The sequence below is a fragment of the Varroa destructor genome, unplaced genomic scaffold, assembly GCF_002443255.2.
Source record: "Varroa destructor unplaced genomic scaffold, Vdes_3.0 BEIS01000007.1, whole genome shotgun sequence".
NCBI lineage: Eukaryota > Metazoa > Arthropoda > Arachnida > Mesostigmata > Varroidae > Varroa > Varroa destructor.
The window spans coordinates 10,115,391-10,133,702 of NW_019211460.1; the positions used below are offsets into that span (position 1 = coordinate 10,115,391).

General features: G+C 39.0%; 1 protein-coding gene and 1 long non-coding RNA gene across 2 annotated transcripts; one reads left to right on the forward strand and one right to left on the reverse strand.

Annotated features, from left to right (window-relative positions):
* Positions 1-6,969: 6,969 nt before the first annotated feature.
* Positions 6,970-9,318, reverse strand: LOC147754295 (uncharacterized). The gene is made up of 2 exons (XR_015318069.1): positions 8,879-9,318; positions 6,970-8,014 (listed from the first exon to the last, which is right to left on the reverse strand). It is a non-coding gene; the product is annotated as an uncharacterized LOC147754295 (long non-coding RNA).
* A 67-nt stretch (positions 9,319-9,385) lies between these two features.
* On the forward strand, positions 9,386-18,097 carry LOC111253854 (calsequestrin-2-like). Its single transcript, XM_022813981.2, has 8 exons — positions 9,386-9,716; positions 10,271-10,457; positions 14,994-15,124; positions 15,489-15,596; positions 16,525-16,590; positions 16,946-17,056; positions 17,258-17,528; positions 17,801-18,097. Exons 1-8 carry the CDS (start codon positions 9,612-9,614, stop codon positions 17,995-17,997), a joined length of 1,176 nt encoding a protein of 391 aa, XP_022669716.1. The 5' UTR covers positions 9,386-9,611; the 3' UTR covers positions 17,998-18,097.
* Positions 18,098-18,312: the final 215 nt, after the last annotated feature.

The following is an 18,312-nucleotide window of genomic DNA, read 5'->3' on the forward strand; positions in this document are numbered from 1 at the left end:
CAGGATTTCTGCAAAGCTTTAAATTTTAATTATATGACCGTACATGAGAAAATGCGGGTAGAATCGGAAACAGTAACCTGCAATCTGCAGACGTCTGTGTCATATCAACAATTCAATTTCAACAATATTCAATTTTGAAGCTCTTTTTTAAAAAGAGGTCACTTATTAACTGGTTTGTCAGTAGATGCTGTTCTGTCTTCACACAACCCCTCAAATCAATGTGTGTCACTGTTTAAACAGACAGTTACTAAATTGGAAAAGATATTTCTCTTATGACCCTCTACGTATTTCGTGAAATTTCACCTTGAATTAGGCGTTTCTCATTCTTACTGTTTTTGCTTACCTTTAGAAATTATAGGTTTGGCTCTGCTATTTTTTGAGGACCAGCATGCGCGACGGATATCGTTCACAAGACTTTTCAGAAAACTCTTATATATTTCGAATTAAATGTAGTATGTATTTTCTTTTTTATTTTTGTAAAACATATGCATCGATCAAGAGATGAGGACGGCAATATAATTTGATATAAACACCCAATCGTTAGAAAAGTTGTAGCAATTCTACATGTTTGTAAATTTTGCCGATGCATTCCATAAAAGAACCCGCGACCCATCATAAAAATATATAAAATTTGTATAATTGTGTGCGTGTCTAGAGGCGCTGCTTAGCAACACAATACTGACACGCGTTGTATCCGTCCTCGATCCAATATAGTGACAAAACAATACACGCTATGTTTGCAGTACCGATAATTGCCGTACGTTATTATTGCAAGGTTCTGGCAAGATGATAACATCAACGCGTTTTATTCGGACATGTACCTTCTCAAAGAAATCTACGCGTAGGAAGCCGTAACTCGTCACCTGCGTTTGGTAACGTGTTCTGGGTCAGTTCTTTTTAGCACTGTGTTCTCGTAACTCGCTGGACAATCATTTATAGCTTCAATCAATTCACAGTTGATACTATCATCTCGTGATCTGATACGTTCTGAGTATGGTCATTCACATAAAGCTGCTTGCATATGCAAGGCCTGCAATAGCTCTTCTGGGCCTCGAACGCTCCCTCCTCCACCTCAGCGAGCAGACGTTTGTGTGGCAACAGTCAGAACGTCGCATAAACCCTGAAACGATAGAAAAACCCTAAAGGATATTTTGTTTGATACTGCGAGGTGGCACAGAACGGTGCAGCTGCTGATCGACATGCTTGATCATATCCGTTGATGTTGCCTATCTCTCACCACACTGATTTTCTCTTCCCTGTGTTCGGTGGTCGTTTCCTTCTCAATTTTGCATTGTGTCCTTCTGAAAATGGCCGAAGTCATCGCGTGAAGGCTCGTTCGACCTCGATCACTAAAAACATTAGATAGGCTGTTATACTCATAATCTCAGTGATTGTTAATGTCCATGTGCCCATACGTATTTTGCACTAGCTCACGTTCCGATGACCTTCTCTCTCGAATGAGCTACTGTTTGTTTTAACAGTTATTGGTGCAATATGACATATATGAAGCAAAAACAAAAGCATTTTGACTCGAAATTGTGCTTATTGACAGCTGAGTTTACCAAATCTATTCTATGGAAGAAGGGTACTTTGTTATGTGTATGGTGAATCGAAAACCACGAAACTAATCATAATAGGAATGATCATTTGATAAAGTACGAGTTTAATTTCTGAGGTAAATATAACTAATTTTAGCTTTATTTCAACGTAACATGAAGTTGGACATGTTTTGAGGGAACCAGACCGACACAGAATCTGTTACCTCGTCACAATAAAATTAAAAATAAAACCTTAGGTATGGGGCATACTACAAGTGTCCGTCATTTTTCATTTATTTGCTTAAAGACGTTGCTAATAAGGCGTTCGTGTCAAGGTCCTGTCAGTATTCAATAACTCGAAAAGGACTATAAACCGGCAGCTTTTAACTGGTTCTTCTACTTCACTTCCCATCGCGCCTTCCAAAAAACTGGAAGTGGATGCGCATATATGCTGTATGTACCTGAAGGAACAGAATATATTTTCATATAATTATGGCCTAAGATAGTCGCTAAAATTAAAAAAAGAAAACAAAGCAAAAGCTAAAGCACTGAAAAAAACTACAAGGGTACTAATAAAACACCTTGCATGAATATATTCAGTGTAGATAAGTAAAGGATGTAGGTTCGTAGCTGGTAGGGGGTTTACTCTCAGTCGCTGGCTAACAAACTAAAAGTTATGCTCCTATTATAATTTAACTAGTCAGCCGATTCTATAGTATAAATAAATGCACTTACGAAACCTTTAATACAGGATACGACTGTATGATGACAGTTACTCTGATTTATTACAGAATATTGCTTCGTTAATATAGGTTAGGCTTTGGGTCTTTCCACGAGAGAAGGTGCGCTTCTCGAAACAAATTATGGCCGTCCGCTATGTTTCGCTTATCGCGTCCAGGAGCGGCGTCAACATTTCGCGCGTCGCTTTATCTCCTTTCGGCCAGTTTTCCACCTAAACGCGTGCGTGAATAGGCGTGTCATATAACTATCACCCATCTATAGCCCAATATTTCTACGCCGTAAACTTACAACGCCTGTTGTGTGTCAACATTTAGTCGAACTTACCCATTATTCTTCTCCAGGTACTTTCTACTCACACATGGAAGGTGAATGTAAATTTTATTTTTGGTAATTCTGAAAAGAGAGACATTAATGTCTTAAGATTGGCTAAGTCGCAGTCCTTCCGCGATCATTTTGTGTTGAAGTTAGCTATAGTTGGACATAACCGTTGAGGTTAGATTCTGCTTAAATAAACTCCAGGTGCTGAAAAGATCATCCAAAAGGCTGTCGTACCAAATACTTAAAGCTTTTGGATTCGCTAATTCGAGAGGATCAATGATCAAATTAAGCGTTATGCTCTCTGGCACTGGGGTGTTTTCATTTTAAGGTAGTTTTATGGGCTCGGTTAACTCCATCTTCTTTAATTAAATCTGAAACAATGTTGCAGCAACGTCAAACCGTTAGTTTCTGATAGTGTCATACGTTTGCCAGTGGTTTTCGAGCTTCTTCGTCTGTTTATTAGAATGGTGCTTATGGTAAAGTAGACTAAATTGACGAGTATATTTTATACTATAATGTAACCCTGTCCGAAGTCCATTTCGCCTTGTTAGCAACTTGGGACAACTTCGTTTTTTGTCGCGGTTATCTGAAGCTTGACCTTATTTAAAAATGCCTCGGTCAAAAAAGGAGCGAATTAAACATCTACGTCAATTTGTATTCTTCCACTTAACATAATTTTTGCGGTTTTTGCTTAGGTGTGCGTATATAATTTCGCTGCACGTTATTAATTTCGGATTTTAGAAATTAAAAATATTACGATATATCTAAAATATATTTCACTTACCGCCCGCTTTGTCGGTGTTCCTGTTTTTATTTTGAGCAGGCGGTAAGTATACTGTCTAATTTACTAAAACCTATTCAATCGTGCTTTCTCTGTAGTTTGATCTGTAGTTCGTAATGTTTGGAAAAACAATAAGCAAGAAAAAAAAGTTACTCGATTTGTCTATTTTCTACACTCAAACCTAATAGAAGGACTTCACGCTGTTATTTCCCTATGAAGATCATACGGATTCAGGTTAAAGGCCGTTTCCTGTCATTGTAGTTGTTGTAGAACAAAAATGCACGATACCACATTCTGCGATGGAACCTTTGGCCGACTCTTGATGAACCAATTTGAATACAATTTCTCAACCTAAGCTCTCAACTTAGTAAGTGTTTCTTTCTAAAAGCATTTAAATTTTTATCATTGGACGATTGTAATCTTTAGCGTTATTCTTTACGTCGGTCGCCCCCTGATAATCGCTAACCCTGAGAAAACAAAGTTCTTGTGGTCGCTGAACTTCTTTATGTATATTAATACAGTCTAGTCTAGACATCATAGCCGCAATTAGCTTTAAAATCAACCTAGCACAGGTCACCTAAAAATCACATGATATTCAGCATTGAGCCCTATGAGAGACCAAGCGCGACAATAACAATTATCAGTATTATATATGTACATACATATTTATCCAGTAATTTTTCTTACATTAAATTTAGTTTCTAAGGTAGTATGATATTAGGTTTGTTGTTGTCGAAGAATTTTTCGCCATTAAAGGTCGTCCGTTGGCTGAATCCAAGATAACCTCCCGACGCGGTTCTTTCACAAAATATTTTCCATTACACGGCTATTCGTTCTACAGATAGTAAACTTATAAGCAGCCAGAAACACGTATAATAGTTGGGACAAGAGTACATCTCTCTGTCGCAATCTCCAGTCGCCTTTTCAGTAACAATCGTCTGTCTCTTGGAATCCAAACAATTTGTAAAGAATAATTTCATGTCTTCTTGCTTATCCTCACTCTACTTCTCCACAATTCGGCAAGATTTAATGTCTGTGTTCGTTGCCGTGGCTGTTCTTTTCGCCTGTGAAAAGTCTAAGACCATCACATCAGGATCGAATGCGCTGCCCGGGCTCCGCACCAGCTTTTTCAGACGAACTCGACAATAAATCATAGACCGAAGCCTCTTCAGAGACGCAAGATTTTTCCGCTCTGAACAATAAGGAAGTGTCATTCACCACTCTTTTTAAATCAGTTTCTCTTTATGATATTCCAAATAGAAGGCTCTTGGCAGAAATAACTTTTTACGCCAAAAACTGTCAGAGCACCTTGTGAGAAGGTAAACCTCTCATAAGAATTTTGGATGAAGACCTTCCCGCAATACATCGCTTAATTGGATGACATACACCTTTGCAACACGAACAGCAAACATTCATGTCAACGCATGAAGGTTGAAGCACTACAGGTAACGTACGAAGATACGTCTTCTGAGCGGAATGTCTGGTCTGTTGGTTATGCGACAGGTTTGATACTACCTGTAAAGATTACTTGTTGGTATATGATCTGTTAGAAAATGGCCCACCATACACTGTATTGATGGACCGGACTAAAAACTAAATGCACGAATCTTGAACATTTATATGTGTGACTCCATCTATCTTTGGCCTTTACTGCCAATTTCCCCCGAAAACGCCGTCGCCAGCTGAGAAGACCCCCCCCCCCCCTTCAAACGAGTGTTTCGGTCTATGACCTCTTTCCTTAAGAGGAACGAGTTGTTAATAAATGAGTGCTCAAGGAAATAATTTACTCTACCTACTGCAGCCATTATTAAATAACTACTTAAGAGTACAATATATTGTTAGTTCGACTAATTACTTGCTGTCCATTTTAAGAAATCTACATTAGGCAGTACGTTTTATCCCCAACTACTATTAAAACAAAACCTGATTCTGCTTTGGAAATAGTTTTATTCCATTATTGTCAGATGAACAAGAACCTCAATATTTTATTGGCAATATGGCAGCAGGAGGCCTCTATTTTTCAATAGGTTTCTCTTTAAAATATACCACTGTTCATACCGCACCTAACAGGTTAGCGCATGATGCCCATCATCCCTGTCGAAAACCTCATGGGGGTCGTGAGTTATGAACACACAAGTCTTCTTCGCAACTGTCAAGCTGCAAAATGGTTTTCCATTCGAATGCAATTGTACAGTCTTTGTAGCGCTGAACACAAATTCGGCTAAATGCGCATTGAAGGATGACCTTTTGGCTCTGTTTTTCAACGTACTTAAAAAATTTATTTTTAATCTCAATTTGTGATCTCATAGATAAAGTTACGTCATTCCAAATAAGCGATCATTATGTATCGAGCAGAAAGCTTTAATTAGTGGACCAGGGTAGCTATTTATTCTCGTCACTGGAACAACAGCATCTGTCTATAAGGATGTCGACATGGTGGTCATAAAGCTAAAACTGAAACCCTATGCTTATTGATGGTTCGCAAACCCAAGTCAACATTTAGTACTGCTAAGTCCCCAAAGACCTGACTTCTAAATCCCTCTGAGTGAAATTTAGTATAATATTTTTATATAATATAGTATGTAATAGTAAGATACCAGCGAACCACGAATGCTCTGCCCCTTAGCCAACGGAGGCAACGTCCTAATAAATAGGCTGAAAAATCACGCAAAACCGCACTATCGATATATTGACAATTTTCTCGCAAGTAAACCATATAGGATAACAAATTTCAAATTTACTGCCCGCGACCCAGATAAATTTAAAATTAGTTTGTAGTGAATGGTACTCTGCTGCTTTATCTAAATGCAATCAAGTTCATGTATGATTCACCGCATTGACGTTGCTAACTCAAACAGCATAGAGATGCGGTAGAGACTGCAGCCTGATGTTCAATTACAAAAAAGTCACATATAAATAAGAACTGGAAATAAAGAATCAGGCAAACCATCCTCAACAATTCAGACGACTCATAATATTTTAGTCTACGGCATGAAAAAATCTTACACAATTACATATTTGTCTTACTTGCGTATTTCATTTATTTTCTGTTAGGGTTGAAAACAGCAGGGTCACTGCAAAAAACCATAGGACGACTTCCAGGGCCAGCTAGGACCCATGCAATACGCTGGGCTCGCCAAGGGTGTAGTTTGCGAACGAAATTATTTATTCCTCATGCTTCTTTGCGCGTCCTTCAGAAACGTAGTCGAGCAACGCTTACTTTAAACCCACCGGTAAATTTTACGGTGTCGAGCCAAATGCCAAGGTCAAAATGAAAAAAGTTTTCTACCGCTAAAGGCTCCCCGACATCGCTTACTTCGATGATCAATACGATCAAGCGAATAGGGACTTTCACGTTAAAGACATCTGCAAAGGTCTCCAAAGCAATAACTATTTACGACCTACTATGCAGAACAGCTGATTAAAAGTACACATGTGGTCTTTAATAACCATTGACATGGTAACCCGTGTATCGCCTCTATTAATTGGATTTGACCACATAGCAGAAAGTCCAAGGTGTTAGCGAACACTTAAAGCTTACTGGATATATGCTTGTCTAATGATTTGGGCAACAACGAGCAATACTCCATCTATGGGTAAGTGAACATCAATTTATTATGATATATTAGCTGTAAACCAGTTCTGTGAAGACCTTTACACTAGCTTATAGGAAATACTAAGGTTTGGCTATATACTGCAGTAATTTTATCTTGAGTTTATGGGTCTATGTTCTTAAAAATTAGAGTTATTCTATGGCTAGGTACCAATAGGAATGGGCCCATTTTCATACAAGAGCTGGATCTGGCTCTATACGAAGTCTGATAGACTGACTTTGTGGTTTTACGGCAGAAAAAACGATAATGCAGTCCGTTCCTTATTGATCTTATTACAAACATTAGCGACGTTCCTAAGCACTTATTTATTTCCTATTCAGTTGAGCAGTAATCTCACGCGGTCACTGTTCGCAGCCAATCTAATATTTGACGATACAGTCATATTTTTCCACAGAGCTCTAATCTGCACGTGATTAGGGTATGAAGCGTCTTACTTTAAGTAGATTCCTTCTCAGGTTTATTATCAAAACGGTCGTGGTTCTGCAATATTATGCTTGTCAAGGTCCACCCAATCTAGCGATGCGTGAACGTCTAATATGGAAATATGCCCAGCTGGCCAGGTATTTGAAGTAGTTTTCACGTATACGCACTTCCTCGGCGTTCAGTGCCTACGAGAATTTAATTCCGAAGCGATGACGGCTACGGCGGGACGGAACAGGGAAAAAGGATATCCCCGCGTCGTTTATGAACACGGAGAAACGCCCAGAGAAAGCATGACGATTGGCCACTTGGTCTAAGTTTCCTGCTCGAGTTTGACGCCTTCTTCTATAACCTACTTACACGTATAGAACAGCAATCCCAAACGCGAAACGCAGACAATTTTAAACCCACTAAATAACTAGGATGCACTCAGTCGACGGATATACTCGTATTACAATATGTATGTATAGCCAAACGAACATCAGCAAACGTCTACGCGTATATAGTTATAATTAGCGTGTTTATATTTTTGTACGATACGCGAATTGCCGTCATCCATTGCCGTAAACATAATTATCTCTCAGATATCGCAGCAGAACACCCTGAAAGTCACAGCATAACTTCATTCAATTTCACTTAAACCATACGTAAATATATGTATATATGACTAGGCATCGACTTGCTGAAATAAACTTTCGTTAATATGTTAATATTTGCAAAAAAATTTAGAGAAAATTATTCACTATTGACTAGAAGGATGCTTACATAACGACGAGATATTACGGTTACGGTACATTTAGTCGCTGGGCTAAAATTAACAACAATTACATTATTGTTTCTCTATTTGTAAGGCGACTCTTTGATGACAACTTTTAGTCTTCAAGCTATCTGCACTAGTGTATATAAAACCGCTGTTTAAGCTGACTTTCGAATATAGCACGCTTGAATGTACACGCAAACCTGATCTGTGAACAGAAAATTAGTTTATTGTGTTGGAAAACGGCACGTTCCCATTGGCAAATCTGTCCGTCAAGAAAATATAATTTTTTGTATTTTATTGTTTCTATTTACTTGGTAGCATATAACAAAAACGCCTGATTGGTAAAATGTTCGTAAACACCGAAATAGCCTAAATTGTACACAATGCATATAAGGGAATAGCGTGTTGAAAGCAACACCGAAAAATAGGATTTCCGATTTAGATCGAGTAGCATTCTAACAAATTGATGCGATCTTCCATTTTACAAAAACACTTGCTAATGTAGTGCATATATTTGAAGACCTGAAACACAGGTTGATCTTTTGGGTCAGAAAATTAATTTATGAAATTCCAAGAGACATTTACGAAGCAATAGTAAGCAAATAGGTCTTTTTCCTTTGCTTAGTTTGTCGACGGGCGGCGAACACGCCGTTCCAGCTTTCTGTCTAGGATCATGCGGTTTCGCCCTTAGTGTTGTATCACTCACCCGAGTAGTTGCGGCTGACGTAAACAGCGGATTTTAGTATCGGTCTTTGTCCTGCTTCTATGCCTGGTATGAACGTCCGTGTTAATACGTTTAGATAAATCAGTGGAAATGGCCGCTAAGCCGCCCAGGAAGCGATTCGATAACCGCAAAAATCTGTCATATACCACTTTCATTCAAGACTAATTGAACAAGACCCCGCACACAAAATTAACTATACGTACGTATGAAATTTCTAATCTGACTATTTATATGTGCCCGAAGTATATTATGATCTCAGTGGCCCTGTTGATCACTCGACTGCAGCGAGACACCAAGCTTTTTTATGGTGCCTAGGCGATCGACACACGAATGATGGCCTATCGCTGTCTTGGACAACAATAAACACAGCCAAATTTGGGCCTACAGGACGTTAGGTCCGGCTCAAGTGTCGTCAAGTGCGACGTGCCACTCACATGGATTTGATTGTCTGCTCTCACAGCTACATAGGCAAAACACATTTGATGGAGTGCGTCATTCGGTGAGTGACGCGAATCCGTCCGCAAACTATATAAGATCACTGCGGTCGATTGATTCACCAGAGATTGAGCTGTCAATAGGGGCCAGTGCTGTGTCTCCTAAACGGAATTGGCTAGCGGTGCTGCATGATGTGACAAGACTCTCTTGGCACTTGCTATAGGAAAGCCTGTGGAAGCCTCACTCATTCTCAAAAAGACACCCACAAACATTCTAAGAAATGGGTCGTAACCATGTGGCGACCGTTTTGGCCGTTCTGGTAGCTATAAGCAAAGTTTCCGCTTCGGTATTCGATTTCCTTGTGCAATCCCACAACTACGATGGGGTAAGTTTCACCCTTCTCCTAGTAATAGAGATACCAGCTAGTGAAATATTACATGGTGTTATGTGCCATTAATAAAAGTAATATTTAGCATAACTATATTCTCAGTTTGTTCTATGTAGCTGAATAGATTCAATTCAGTTTGTCAATGGTCTGGATTTCCTGCTAATGATAGTCTAAAACAGAGGTTGGGACGTTGATAGCTAAACCCATCATGAGGTTTTCTTAAACACGCCAAATTCTTGATGATAACATTACCCTGAAGTAGCTGCTTAATAAGTGATACACACCATAGTATAGTTGTGTCTAACGATAGTTTGGAATTAGACCTATACAGCGCCTCCAACTCACCGGTGTAAAAACCTACATATATATAAAACAACCTATCCTTTATTCAAGCTGCTTAGCCTAAAAACAATAAAGCAGCCATGACAATTTTCCTTAGGATTAGTTCCCTCAGACGAAGTGACAGTCAATCGTGAACTAAAGAAAGCCTGTTCGTACTAGCTATGATCTACTTATGTTGATTTTTGTTGTACTTCTTTGCCATGCTGCAGATTGCCAGGGTGCAGGTACTCGCGTCAGAAAAGACCGTGCTGGCAGCCCCTCTTGCCGTTGTATTTATCACGACTGACGCGCAAGCGTCGCACGAATCGGAAATGCTTGCTCGAATTCTCTCAACACGCACTAACTCAGCCATTGTTTACCGTGCATCTACCGATACCGTGAAAGATTCTCTTAATGGTGAGCGTATTTCTTACTGAGTATTGTGATAACTATCCTACAGTCATGACTAATAATGTAAAAAAAAAAAAAGACTTAAAGAAGAAGCAAGTACTATAGCTTTAAATTGAATGCATAAAATCACTGAAAACAGCTCGTTGCACCTTGTGGGTAAATTCACTCTAATCAATTTTTAAATTCTCTCGTTCGGCAACATTCAAGCCGTTCTACAAAGTAACGTAGAAAATCTACACCAGTGCGGTGAGCAGCCTCAGTGCGTATTAAACCACACCATTAAACCGTCGTAGATAGAAAAAAAGTGTTTAATGTGGGCATTAGTTGCCCAAATGCCTTTGACATCTCGGTTCGAAGTAGAAGAGTTTAGCAATAGCACTCCAATCTTCTTCAGGTTTTCAACGAGTGACTGGTAGTGATCGGTTTCTAAGGTCCATATAACGCTGATATTGTGCTTGTTGCTGGGAATATAGATTTAATTGATCGTTTTGTCATAAATGAACCTTGAACAGAAATATTGTTTTATGAAAGGCCTCAAATAATACATAGCCGTGTCAGACAGCTACCTACGATACGTGACTGAAACTGGTGAACTTTTTAAGAAGCATACGATATTTAGATGTAGGGTAACTCTGATACTTCACTACTCAAATGCAATAGCGCCTCAGGGATATTTCGTTTCCTGAAAAACTCTTCGAGTTTTGAATATTTTTCAGCTTTTTTGTTCTACGGTTGTTCTAAGATAACGGTTTTGAGTTCCTGAGTAGTTTGTATAATAACCAAAAAACTCAAAGCGGAACTCTTTTCATGCCTAGCTGTCGAGTGCCTACAATCAGCTCCGAAGTGCTCCGTTGCTACCGTAGATACTAATATAATGCCGTATCGCAAGCCAAATTAAAGTTGATTGATGATAAACACGTTAACCGAAATGGATTTAACGGCTCATGACGATAGGGCATACTCTATTCTCTCCATAACCCTAAAACCGTATTCGCAAAACTAAATTATATTTAAAAAGCGATATCACTTAACGGCTTCAAAGGGTTTTTTTTTTTAATGTATTACGAAACGTTCGTTTTATTTAGGCGTTCAAATTGAAATCTATATTCTAGCTATCTCGTTTCTACAAGAGACACTTGTTGCAGTATGCACGGGTATAATGTGCTCGCTAAATTCTAGCAAAAAGTCGTTAATAAAAAAAATGCATTGTCATAATACATGGTGCATACAGGACTTATGGCCTTTGCGCAGCATTAAGGTCAAAGAGAAATCTAAGTACCTCATGTCGTGCTGACATTAGCAAGAGAAGAAGTAGACAAAAACCCAGTATGGTATGATGTTTTAGTACGCAAATCTCCCAAATCAGGGCATTTTGGTGAATTTTATGACAAATTCTCGATTTGCTAAAGTAGCATAAGAGATCTCAGCGTCAAAACTTTTTAGTTATACTGGCTGTTATAAAAACCAATGGCAAGCAGCTAAATCTGATTAGCTTGCGTGAAACCCTCCCTATTGGAGTGGACAAATAGTCCCATTAACTTATACAAATCAAACATCGGGTGATTTATCCGCTGTTCAGTGTACAATTTTTTGCCTCTCGATAGCAACTACGCATAGTGGACAAGGTAACTAGGATTGGGCCTAGAATGCTTCTTGATCCCATTTTTTGTCTCAGTGGGCTCACCAGTAGCATATATACAGTTACCTGTTGTTATGGTAAATTTCTTTACTGAATCCAGGTTCACTCTGGGGTAGAATTGCTTACACGCAGTGCTAAATGCAGACAAAAGTTCGACTGCTAGAAGCGAATCCAGCGGACTGAATGACTGAATAATTTTTTGATAAATTGTTTTAAAATGAGAACTGAATATTAGTACTCTCCTTTATAGTTTACACATCTGTCCCAGAGCTCTGGCAGCTTCTGGACAGCCATGTTCCTATATGCAATGTCTTTATATATGGGCTCTTGAAATAAATGCATGGGAAGAAATGCTTTCTCACCAGAAGCCATTTTTATAATATAGAAAATCCTGTAATTACATGAATTTAGACCAGACGAATAAACTGGTTGAAGGTAGCGATCGATGCGCTGACGTCTGGCGTTGTCATCCAGTAACCAGACTGTATGTTTCTGATTGCTCTACCAACGGTGCATGGGTGTGATAGCAGGCCCCATTGATTGTCTGATTTTTGGCTGATATCTGGATGTAGCAGGTGTTCCTTATAACCAATGAAAATTCTACCATTACCTTACATCTGGAACTTATCGAACATTGCCGCCAAACTCGATTTCTTTCTTGAGTCACGCCATTTTGTCGCCTGGTTCCTTTCCGGCTTGCGTTACGGATTGAACCCATGCTCCGGGCAGGTATTTTTTTTAATTAAGTTACCGCAAATTGCACGTGGAGTCTAACACATGCATTGCCAACTAAGCTGTCGTCAATTCACGGGGGATCCATTTTTACTTAATTTTCAATATTGATTACATTTGCTTTCGTTAAAAACGGCAATACTTGCTTGTCCTTCGAATCCACACTCATATCCCGTTTTTGAAATGTTTACATCATTCACGTACTGTGTTTTTGCTTGAGGCCTCCTTGTCTAACATCTTCACCAATCGTTAGTAAATTTCCGCAGCTCTGTGGTCTTCGAGTAACAAAATCTCGACCGCTGAACGTCGGTTTTTGGAATTAGAAAAGTTTTCGTTTGATCTCCTTTAAATTTTCCTAGAGCAAACTCAATCGGTTTCTACTCTTCTCTTTCTCGAAGAATTAAGCACATACCAGCCTCATTGTGTGCTATCACTGCTGGGGCGTAGTTCAATTTCGAAGTCGACCGGATTCGCTTAAAGTAGCCTAATACGTACCACACCTCCACGGTAGACTGTTTAGTACTAGATATTGTCTGTGTTTTTCTAAGAATATTGCTCCACTGATTTTTAGCTTATTTTTGAAAATCGTGACGCTCAACAGTGTATAGAGTCACTAGAGAATATTATGTGTATAATACGTTGTTCCTCACTAATAACTGCTATCCAGACTCGTGGTTCGTGTACCCCATCATCTTAGATAGGTTCTGAAAGAAGTGGATACTTTCGACAAGAAGAAAGGACACTACTTGAAAATTAAGAAGAACACTGAACCTGGATTCCGCTTTGCAAACACAAAATTAGTTTGTGTACAGGAGCTAAAAATACACAACTGTTTGTTGAGTGAGAATGGTGCAACGATTGGAAATACACAAATCCCTGATGTTTATTAGCGTATTCAGCCAAAAGAGCTTCGAACGCGTCTGATCTAAACCTGTTTGGCAAATGAAGCGATGAACTGTTGTTGTCGCTTAGGCCGATTTAACTCAAGAAAATTAAGCTCTACAACAAGGTTAAAATCGCACTGGCTCTCTTCAAGCTAAACGTTCAAAAATACCTCAACACATTCTATTATTACTAATCACTTCGACGTTCTTAACGTATTTATTTTCTTCAGTTGCGTTCCGCAATTATTAAAAATATATGTCGTTCTCCTTTTACGTGTACATAAAGGCTGCAAAAGCAATACTGCTTATTATCGCTGAGCGCGTTTCTCCTAAACGCTTCTATGGAGCGCTGCATTCGTAGCCTATTTAGCAAAATTAGAGGTCTTTTTTGACGACCAGTATCAGGAGAATAAAATATTACAAGAGGAACTTTACACGACTCTATTTTAGGCCACATCTTATCGATAATGTAATTAAATTTCATTACACTCTCTCGATCTCGGTATATCACCCTTCGCTCGTCTTACCACTTTTGTGTGTGTATATGGTAGGTCAACACGTATCGAATGCTCTTTTGTTTTTTTTTTCTTACATCACGGTCATGAAAGAACTATCAGTGCTCTTCGGCGTACGATTACTGCTGATAAAGCAATTGTCAATACCGTTAAATTTCGATCCAACCAGTATAGAGACGCAAATAATTACTGGTGAAACTGTAACTAATATCTTCACCTATGCAATATGCGTTTAGCGAAGAACCGGACTAGGTAAAACATTACAAGGCGGTAAGATCCAAATGCTATAGACGTGTCGTTTCCTCACCCGAACGCAGATTGTCGAGAATGAGGTAAAAGACAGTAATTGATTTGTGTAGGGCCCTGCTAATTTTTATTATTACTTACTTATGAAGTAGCAATATAATTAGAAATATTACAGTAAGAAATATTCGAAATTGTGCCTCTGCTCATTTCAAACCTCAATACAGATTGCATCCGTTACACAATTGCAATGTTCATGTAGCACTATTGAGATCCTTATATTATAGATATAGCGCGGACGATACATAGGAATAAAATTACTAATGTTCCTTTTTTTTCTTTTATATATGTATACCCAATGTGTTTCAAATGTACCTATTTGATAATATTTACTTATATAGGCGAATCGTCGAATAAAAACTTCTACATCACTGATATACCAATAAGAAAATTGTTATACGTTAACTTATTGACAAATTGTGCTCATAACTGCAATACAACTTTATTAATGCAACCTAATGGTTATTAGGTCAGGTATTAATCTTTCGTGGAGGTCGTCGTTATGTTTACCATGGCTTACGCGAAGCTCTCTACATCATGAAATTCATCTCGAATTTGGAAAACGCAAACCTCAAAATAATCGCTGGAAAAATGGATAAGGTTGGTGTTATGTTATGGTGTTGATACTTCAGAAAACAAGTCTAAGATAATTCGCAAGCGTAACACTTTTCCTTAATTATTTTTTCGTACTTTGTATGTATGTACAATGTCATTGCGGTCACAAGCGCGCCAAAGTCGTATCTCTGTTTCTCTATATGACTGTATGTTCCCAGCGATACTTTAACTGTAGCTCTAATACTAATATAGGAGGGATTCGGGGCCTTTGCTCCTCTACCGATACGGCGAGCCCATTATCTAGAACATTTTTATGAGCGTCTCCTATATTATCTGTCTATGTTACTACTACTATTGTTCATATCTATTGATAACAACTGAGCTATTTCGAATTTGCGCGTATTCACAGACCGCATTCGATCACACACGAGGCACAAAGCTCGTCGGATACTTCGCGTCCAGAGCCAGTCCAGATATGCAAGCGTTCGAACAAGCTGCATCACTCTTTGGCAATCAGGTAGTGCACACGTACGAGTATCGAATTTGTCAGCTTTAAATATAAACGGAGATTTCGAATTCTCCTTTGTTGGGTCAAGTCTCTAGCGGGCACATTACCGTGGTGAGGTTTTGTACAATGAAAATGAACAATAATATTGCCATTTTATAAAAAATACAATTTCAAAAAAAATCTCATAGAGCGTATTGTTGCGTTGTTTTCATGCCCAGTGATCGATTTTTCACATGTAATCTGGGCAAGGCTTAAGGGCTCGTTATCGATGGGTGAAGTTATAAACGTTTGAATATCATCCATAAGGTTTTCTCAACCTCGACTCGCCCTGACTGGCCACATAGCCGGTAAATTGTGCAGTCATTGTATGTATAATATATAACGAATTCAATTCAACATATTTACTTATAGCAGTTGGGTTAATGCAGTCGGGTTAGCCTGTAGTTTTTAAAATATATCAGGCCGTAGTGATCCAATATAACGTACGACGGATACAAGCAAATCAAAGACAGACCCAAAAAATAGTTAAGGTGTCTTAAGCGTTTATTAAAGCTGCTTTCTTGTTTTTTGACATCGTAATATTTGGATCGGTAGTCTAAGCAACAATTGTTAAGTTCGCGCATGCGTAACACATATGATAGAGACGATTGCCTGGAGCTGCAGCAACCTCTATTATTGCTAACTTCCTATGTAGTATGTCGCTGAACAACAAAAACCAGCCGTCCCTTTCGAGCTCAAACTGGGTGACAACTGGCCAGCTTATGCCTAGACGTTAGCAACGGGTCGAATACCGAGTGAGATGAAAATGAGTTGAGTCTGGCGGGATTAACATTTTATTTCCTTCAGATATTTAAATCCACTCAGGTACTTGTCTGTGACAACACTTTTTTCGTGTATTAATGCCAATACCAGACCTATGGTAATTGTTACCTTCCAGATTTCGTTCTACACAACCACAGATCCCACCGTCGCAAAACACCTCAAGCTGAATACGACTGGTCAGGTATGACAGTTGGCCCCCTCTACAGAGAGCAAATAAATGATTATAATGCTGTTCGAAGACAAATCATCTAACGATTTACGTTGACGAATCCATCTAAGATGATACACCTGCGTTAGCTATTAGTTACCATACTGAATTTGCCTACATAGAATCGAAAATAATATCAAAGGACAATTTTCAAATTGATTAAAATAGTTAGTGTTTGCAGTACTTAAAAATATACGATCCAACAAGCCATCGGTACTACTTAAAAAGGAGTTTCTGCTTTCTTTTTTGCGCCCAGTTCGTATTTGGCGCATTTCTCAGTACAGAAGCAGCTCGGTAGCCTGTAACAATGCTTGTTTTCATGTCCCAGATTTACCTTATCCGTGACTTCGATAAGCATCCGGTCGTGTGCCCTGTTAATCCTGCTACCCTAGCCGATATCCAGCAGTTAATCGTCTTTAACAGGGACTCCCTAATAAAGGTACGGAAATGACGTCCTTCCTGAGGCTGGAGAACGTGGTGTCTGCTAAATAATGCGCTTAAAAATTACACTGATTAAGATTTAGTAGACACATGTTGGATCGGGCTATTTTTTTAAACAGTTCTAGAAATAGCACAGAAATACTTATCCAATATACAATGGATATTAAAACATACATTTGACGTACTAGCTTATTTTTAGGTGACTCCACTAAACGTGCTTGATCCTTCCCTAGCGGCCTCTTCAGCGATCCTCCTGATCACGGATTCTAGCCCGTTCTCATTCTATCTCCTCAAGCTAATTGTACGAAGCCAACGGCAGATCGCTCTGATGGGTACAGTAGCAACTTCGCAGGACGCGAAAGCATCCACCGCTACTATCACAAACAATCGAGTTCTGTGGGTAGATACAAATGACTTCCCCACGTTCGATGCTGTTTCACACCCTATACATGGTCTCGCCAAGACTCCCGGTAAGTGCTGAGACAAACCATTCTATTGCTAGGCAATTTGGGTTGCCGATCGCGTTTATGTGATGCACATTTTAGAAATAGACTAGTCAATATCCTATCTTTGACGCCGCGTGCGGTCCAGACAGGCTTTAGATTGAACAGATCTTGGCAAATGGCTTTACAGTACGTCTATAACTAAAAGAAACAATTAAGAACATTCGAGATGTAGCTTATGCGGTTCCTATTTAGAAGTGTAGAATTGCGTTTCAACCTGTATTTCGTACGTTTCACAGGTTTGGGGTTCTGGAACTCAACTACGCAGACAATCCAATGGATGAACCTACTTATTTTAAATAGTGCCCCTATGGATAAGATCGCAGAAGAGGCCAATCTTTTGCTTGTCAACGCATTCCTAAATGCCCACCCAACGACAAAGCCTTCATTTACTGTACCGGCTACACCTGCCGCGGAAGTTAAAACCGAGCTTTAGAACAACAAAAGCCGGATATGGACAAAACATAGATAATTTTGCATACTGCCAACTGAAATAGAATACGCAATAAATAGGCTCTTTTATTCCTGAACAAGAATCGTTGTACTAAAATGGCAGGTACGTGCCATATAAATTCGATGCCGAAAAATTCACTATTTTCGACGATTGACTGACCGCAGATCTAATTTAAGTGCTTTTTAAAGATTATTCACGACATATTATCAACCTGTTAGTACGTTTAGTAAGTTAAACATTCAAATAGCCTATTTTTTAGTTCATAACAGCGAAGACTTGCCCAGACGAACCACAATA

Coding starts and splice junctions, on each gene's coding strand:
- LOC111253854 (XM_022813981.2), top strand. CDS start 9,612: ATGGGTCGTAACCATGTGGCGACCGTTTTGGCCGTTCTGGTAGCTATA. Junction 15,125..15,488: donor TCGCTGGAAAAATGGATAAG/GTTGGTGTTATG, acceptor GCGTATTCACAG/ACCGCATTCGATCACACACG. Junction 17,057..17,257: donor ACAGGGACTCCCTAATAAAG/GTACGGAAATGA, acceptor GCTTATTTTTAG/GTGACTCCACTAAACGTGCT.